Here is a 7,720-nt window from a genome sequence, read left to right as displayed (position 1 = left end):
CAAAGGTTGCCAGACATCTCTCACCTTGCCACTGAGCTTTGTAAAAATGGCAGTGTCAACCAAAAAAGGGACTGAAATGTTGTTTGTCCTTTCTCCTGGCTGCCATTGCTCCTCTATATCCTACCAGGAGCCTTGTGAAAAGTTGGAATGACACTACAGATCTTTCTGTACTGACATTCAACAAAGGAGCTTGGGTTTGCAGGGTGATAGGCCTCCACTCCCTCCCCCACCATGAATCTGGATGGAAGATAGTTTTATTTTGGGTTGTTTTGTTTGTTTGCTGGCCTATAAAAATAGACCTACTGGATTTGTGTGTGTTTTAAACATCTTTTTAAAATGCTTACAGTATCTTAACTGAACGTACTCTTTGATGAGAAGTAAGAAATGGTTCAGCAGTCATATAAGAACAGAAATACCTCCCTGTAGTTTATGAAGATAAATCACTCTTGTTTATGAAGGTAAATATTTTCTTAGTGGAGGGAAGAACTGTGGAAGTAGCTATGCCTTGAGCAAAGATTATGTTTGCCAATATGTTGTCACACCAAAGTTTAAGTTGCTGCAGATGTCTTGTGCCAGAGGACTTTTAGTGTTGTAGATCTTAGTACATCAGAAACTTTCAAGAGATGTTTGGGTGTAATAAAAAATGGCCCAAAAGGAAGAACTACTCTTCTGGAAAGCAAACTTGCAGACATCCAGCAACATTCAAGTGTAGAAAGTAGAAATCTGACTAAATTTATGCCACTGCAATTCTGTTTCTCATGATGCAATAATACATTCAGCCTGCAACCTGCTAAAGTTATCTCATGCATTAAATGGACAAAGCTTTGTTAAGAGCATTAAAGACTGCTTTTTCCCATTGTATGTACCCTGAGCCCCCAAGAGGATTTTTTTAATATGAAAATCCATCATTTTATATGAATTCCATCCATGTAGCGATGGAATTCCTTTCACTTCCCATTCAAAAGCTGTGAGATTTGCTTGTATTCCCACTGGAAAGTCAGAAAATAATGACACAATGCAGTGGAAATCTAACTTAGTGTTTTGGATAATCTAGTGCAGCCATTCTCAGACAGGTAAACATGCTTCCTCTTGTTTGGAAGGTAAAACATCTAAAACATCATCATCTAGAATGATGCTCTCCAAAATTATAGATTTGGGTGTATATACTACTCAAGAATAAGGGACTGAGTTATACAAAAGTAGGCATTGACCTGGGGCTTTTCCAAGTTATTCAGTCACTCCATATGACAAATTTTTAAAGAAATATCAAGAGAATTATCCCATTTTACTACCCTAAAAAGTCCCTTTTGTAGAAGATAAGAGGTGGTGTCATTATGAAATGGAAATGCTTGTTCAGCCAGGGAGCAGAGCAATGCAGCTTTAAGTAAAATTGTTTTTGCTTAAGCTTTGATGCAGATATGCCTAAATTGCTTTCAGTATCTTTTTATTAAGTTGTTTTCTGTTATGGAAAGGAAATTGATGTATTTTCCCATCTTATTTTCTGTACAAAAAACCAAATATGCTGAATAATTTTATTTGTGATTAACACATATTGTGCTTGCCTTTGCTATTTATCTTGCTAACTGTATTTTTCAGGAGCACTCTCCTGTTTTTTATTTTATAGTTTTTTTAAGAATTCGTGTGTTTGAGCATAAAAGTGAAAAAACTCCCAATATCAAACCATACCAAAAGGGAGGGTATTTTCCTCTAGCCTGAAATATTTATTTCATCAAAATAAAAGATGAACCAAAGCATCCCACACTTCTTTATCAGTTTCTTCTGATGACAGAGGTTTCTTATACATGCTGAAGTGCTTAGCTAATAATCTGACAGCAGAAAAGTAGCACAGGAAGCATTAATAGCTGCATATATAAATATTTTTGCCAGTTTGCAGAAACAGCTGACCTGTAAGAACCTTACAATTGACTTGACAGCTGTAAGAAGTGATGTGAATATTGAAATTGTACAATTATCCATAAATTTCTCTTTCAGGCTTGTGAGGCTTTAATTTACATAAAATAAAATTATCTTGTTTAAAGTACTAAGAATATGAACCACAGTAAAGACAAAGGCAGGTCTCTCTTTACTGGAGCTGAGAGAAAAGTCTTAGAGAAAACTCAGGACCTGTATTTTTGGAAGCAGCCTGTCTGCCAGCATGTTTAAAAAGGCTGTTTATAATACCCTAAAGCCAACTAACCTGGTGTAAGAAGATGCTGTTCATTTTCTCTTAACCTTGACATTGTTTTGCTCAAAAGTACAAAAAGTAATTAAGAAGTAAAATGTCTTTCATCTTCAGAGGAACTGGGATGATGGCCATAACAGGGCAAGAGTGGGTTGCAGTTTGGTAGTAGTTCTGATAGGATATGGATTTTCAATATGCACAGTTCTCCTTGTCAGGAAAATCAGATCATTACAGTTTTCTGTGACATTCATAACTAATTTAATGGAAGTCCTGAAATAATATGCCTTTTAGGCCATAACCATTTTTTAATTGAAGTCTCAGTTCAAATGACTGTGACAATGTATTTTTATTTTCAGTATGGGCTTTTTGACTTCATACTGTGTTACAAAGTCATTTACCATAAATATGCACTTCATAAAGGACTGATTGGGGATTATTAAGAACTCGAATCAAACTAACAAAAAATATTTGCTATAATTGAGTTACCCATTGTTCCATTTTTTTCTCAAAAGGCTATATGTATTTTTGAAAGATATCCTATTGTGGTTAGCCACACAAAGTATTTCAAGGATAAGACAAAGCAACTAAACTTTTCAATTGAACATGACATGACCACACTGTGCTTTTGTGCCTCCACAGACATGGGGTACAAGTGATACTTGACAGAACCTTACAGAGAGGTCCTAGAAACTGTGTAATTATTCAGTACATTGAGGATTGACCTTGGTGAACTCCTTATAAAGCTTTTCTTTTCATGGAAATCATAGAAAGGTTTAAGTTGGAAGAGACCTTAGAGATCATCCAGTTCCAAACCCCAGCCACGGCAGGGACACCTTCCACTATCCCAGCTTGCTCAAAGCCTCATCCAACCTGGCCTTGAGCACTTTCAGGGGTGGGTTATCCACAGCTTCTTGGGAAACCTGTGCCAGAGTCTCACCACCTTCCCAGGAAAGATTAGATTCCCCTAAAACCTAATATACATTTCTGTTCATGATTTTTTTAAGGCAGAGAATCTTTATCTCTGATGCTAAATTGCAGATTTACATTGCAGTTTTCATTAGGTGTACTTTCATTTTGAGAATTCAGGCCTTCTTTTACCTTTCAGATATTTAGCTGTATAAAACATATTTACTTAGGAAATCCAAAATTTAGATTAAATCAAAATGATGTCAAAATTATTTGATTATAATGGCCATCTTTTCCACATTCACCATTTCAGATTCATCACTTTTTCTTGAAAATAATGTAATTTAAAGGCTCTTGCAGCTGCAAACCAAATCATTTTGTCACCTTGAACTATACAAATATAACTGAGGAGATGACAGGACATAAGATAAAAGTCAATAAAAAGAGAATAATTTATTAAAAAGATCTAATGTTACAAGAACAGTACACAGAAACTATTATATTACTGTGTCTTCCACATTGTATATACCATTATATATAGCATATATACAGATTGTATACAATATATCTAACATTTTGTTATGGGCCATGACAGCAACTTTCTTTTGGTCTGTGTAACAAGGTTTTTTTCTAATAATTAATTTTTCTGAACAGATCCTGTGACATTATACAAAAATACAGTCTCCTCAGTGACGCCAGACTGCACTATTACAATCTTTTACATGAAAAAGGAAAAAGCTTTCCCTCGCAACTAAAGATGTCATGATAAGGAAACATCTTCTACAAAGTAACAAATAGGTAATACATAGGTACTTAAACATTTAAAACATGTTTATTAATATATTTAAGATGCAAAATACATATTCTGTTCATGTTGAATATAAAACATACCTCCTTTTGTCCCTGCAATACAACTACATTACCTGATGGTATGTTCAATATTTCTATTTGTATCTTCATACTAGAGAGGGAGATGTGTCTAGATGGAGCTCTGTCTCCTTGTCAGACTTTTTTTCTTCCTATAAAGCATATCCATTTTTTTGTTATCAGAAAGTTTAACAAAATGCCACCAGCAGTGAATGTAGCCTTTTTGAATACTCTGAAATGAACTGCATTGGCAAGCAACTGTATAAAAAAATAGAGGAAATTATGCATAACTAATTTATAAAATAGCCATTTGACTTTTTGGTTCACCACTTTATTCTTATTTATTTTACCATTTTGGCAGATAATGGATTGCTGATGTAGGCTCTCTGCACAGTAGCAGTGCTGCTGTTTTACAAGGGACAGCAGGTAGTTATTCTCTATGAGTTTGCTCCATCAGCAATGTACTTTACACCTTCCTGTCTTTGATCTCAAAGGCTTTTCCAGAAGCAGAGATATAGAAGGCCTCTTTCTATATAGCTGCAGTCAATTCTTAGCTAGCTATCCTGCCTTTGTTTTCTGAGCAACATGGTGACTTAAATGATTTTGAAAACCAATTTTTTAGAAAATTATTTAAAATATTAGTGGGTAGCAAAGATTTAAGTTGAACCTCCTCTGAAAAATTTTACTGATAAAATACTCAAAAGCAAAAATATTTAGTCATCATCAGTTTTTACCTTCTTATCTCTGTTGTGCTTTCTTGGTTACTGTTTTGAAGCAGCTGAGAAAGAACACAGCTGCAGTGTATTATCTAAATGCCAAAAGTTATTTTGCTAGTGCTGGCAAAATAATAGCACTTTGAATTGGGAACCCAATTCAGCTAAAATAGGTTTTCATCAAAACTCTTAGAGGGATAGACAACTAGAAGAACATGCTGTTAGGACTTTCATGTTAACCATTTTTGACTTGATTCTTCCAGGCAATGCAATGATTCTTCCCAAGGCACGGTCCCCAGATGTGTTAGCAAGATGCTGCCCTTCATAACACTGTGCCCACCATGATTGTACAAACATGCACAACATCTCCCCTGGGAGTCATTTTTCCTCAGGTTCCAGTAGGTGGGAAAGCCTTCCAATGTAGAAAAATTGTCCAAATTGTCTATTGAGTAAAAAATTTTCAGGTACAGCAAAAAATGGGGATTAGAACTGATATCACACAGTACTTACAAGAATAATCTCCAGTGAGCTATAGAAATAGAGCCAATTAGATAAATAATTGGAATGATGCTCTGTAGCACTTTTCCAAGTATTTTTTTCTCAGAAACAAAATTCTCCCAAATATATCCTACTGCAGTCTGTAGATACTTGGGTAATCCATTCTGAAAAGCATAGAATGCTACCAAAAATTGGACTCAGAGGAAAAAGAAAGTTACAACCGAGAACTATTGAGAAAAGTTAGTTTATCTCCTTGCATTGCTTTATTTGTCCTCTTAGTAGCTAATGTATATAATGTTTAAATGCCCAGTGGAATTTTCATTGTCATATACAGTAGGAATTGATTTCTTATTTTCTACTGAAAATTCCATTGGACATAAAAGCTTTTGGTAGTTGACAAAAACCAACTGGTTTCCTCCTAAGCTTGTGTTTAATTATTTTCCATTTACCTGGTAATAAAATAAACAGATTTTCTGCTCCATTTTGCTGAGTTCTGGGGTAAGCTGTCTAGTACTTCATTGACAATTCTTTTTGCTAAATGAATACATAGTATATATCCTTTCAGAACAAGTTCTTCTTTACCTTTGCAGAGATCTTTTTATATAAACTCTGTTTTTCTTCCTTGTCAGTAGGAGCAACCAGCTGTATCAAACTTTTTTTCTATATTTAAAAAAGGATTTATTTTCTCCAAACCATACAGGACAGGTGTACTGTACTAGACACCACCCTGTAATGATACATGACTGGGTTCACCAAATTTGAACATATTAAAAAAGGAAAATACATTTGACAGAAATTACCTTTGCTTACAAAAGTTTATTACATACAATCTGCATACTTTTGGGCCAAGAAGGGTCTCCTCCCCAGAGGACTTTTACAAATAAAAAGAGATAAAAACCTGATGAATTATTGACCGTGTCTCCAACACTTCTCTAATTGCACCACAGGCATTTTGATGGGTCTTTGAGCAATAGCTTGGGTTTTCAGTTTCTCCACGGACATAAAACTCCATCCCTTGGTGTCATCAAGTTAAAGCAAACAAATAACAACTACAACAAAGTCTGCACCCTTCACCATGAGGTTGAAGGTACCATCAGTGCCAAAAGCAGTGTTATAGAGGATGAGGAAGTAGACAACACATGTAGGGTGGACTGAGCACTTGTTACTTTCCCTCCTGAAATGAAAAGCAAAATAATTAACAAACAAATGATGCAAATGGTTCTCAGTACATTTAGATATTAGTTTTTACCCAAATTTATATCCTTTTACCTTCAGGAAAAGACTAATTTTAAGGCAATGGATTACTGTGCGAGAACTGTAGACGCAAAATGGGCTCCATACACAGTTGGGATTTTGTGATGATACTTACAGCAACTCGCATTCTGAATCCTCATATTCAGTCTGCAAATTAATAGGAAGTTCCAAAAGGATATATGTTTTTTTGTCTTAATCTTCAAAAAAGCATTAGGCTGCAGAAGCTGCCCGGAGTCACAAATTTTTGTCCCAGAACAAGGAATGAAAGCTAGTCCTTCATCCCTAACCTTGTCCAGAGGAAAAAGTGGTCTTTGGCCCATTGGTGCAGTGCTCATTTTTGATCACATCACAGTCTTATGTGGCCATGCAAAGGGGAAATGTGCTCTGGGGTAGTAGTGGCAACAAGATGGGAAAGGAACCAGACTGGAATTTCTTTGGGCAACAATTTTCCTCAATGAAACAAATGTGATATGCACAGTCTAATTAGATGGAGGACTCTGTGGCCGAGAATTATGATATATGAAAGAAATATTCCATGTGGTAGGGATTAGTGTCTTCTGCATTCTGATGTAGCGCTGCAATTTGTGACCAGACTAGAGCTGAACTGTAGTTCTAGACTGAAGTTTCAGGGTCACGCCTTTTTGTTACTGTTCCTTAAGGACCAAAGAGCAATATTTAATAAAATTTTAAAGTGTTATCAGAAGGTTATAATTAAAATGTCTTGTTGTGTTTAGGCAAAGATTATGTTATTTCTTTGCTCTAGTCGCTAATCCTCCCATCCCTTACCCACCTTTGTAATATTGATACTTTGCATTCTTTCAACATATCACAGTAACTGAGGAGTGAGAAGCTAGACATCAAAATTTGCCTAATGAAGACACTTTAATACTGCTATAAGTTAATAACTAAATAGTAATAATTATGCAAGGGAGTGACTGGAATTTACGGAGAAATTCAGCTTATTCTCAAGGAGGTACATACACAGGTGTCAGGTACCTAAATCTAAGCCACTTTAGCTGTGTTCCACCTCTGGTGGTACAGAATGGTACAGAATGGTGTGTGTATCCCCTAAGACCCACAGAATGGTGTGTGTATCCCCTAAGACCCACAGAATGGTGTGTGTATCCCCTAAGTCCCACAACACATCTGCCAGCTCTGTTTGGCATGCCTTAGGACATTGCAGATGTCCTTAGGTGCTCATGTCTTGATACTAAAATTCAGAAGATTAGCTGAATTACTGTCAAGGGTCCACTGCTGCTCTCTGTGGATTGCATCCCAGCTGACTTCATTGCTGTTTGAG

The 7,720-nt window shown here is 35.9% G+C and overlaps 1 protein-coding gene across 1 annotated transcript in view; it reads right to left on the bottom strand.

The window, feature by feature from the left end:
* Window positions 1-3,633: 3,633 nt before the first annotated feature.
* CNTN5 (contactin 5) overlaps window positions 3,634-7,720 on the bottom strand; it is a 616,731-nt gene continuing 612,644 nt past the window's right edge. Inside the window, exon 26 of the mRNA XM_059466383.1 lies at window positions 3,634-6,340. Coding sequence (XP_059322366.1) covers window positions 6,237-6,340 — 104 coding nt within the window. The 3' untranslated portion in view covers window positions 3,634-6,236. The remainder of the gene's footprint in view (window positions 6,341-7,720) is intronic.

The sequence above is a fragment of the Ammospiza nelsoni genome, chromosome 2, assembly GCF_027579445.1.
Source record: "Ammospiza nelsoni isolate bAmmNel1 chromosome 2, bAmmNel1.pri, whole genome shotgun sequence".
Classification (NCBI taxonomy): Eukaryota; Metazoa; Chordata; class Aves; order Passeriformes; family Passerellidae; genus Ammospiza; species Ammospiza nelsoni.
This window is presented reverse-complemented; position numbering and strand designations above follow the sequence as displayed.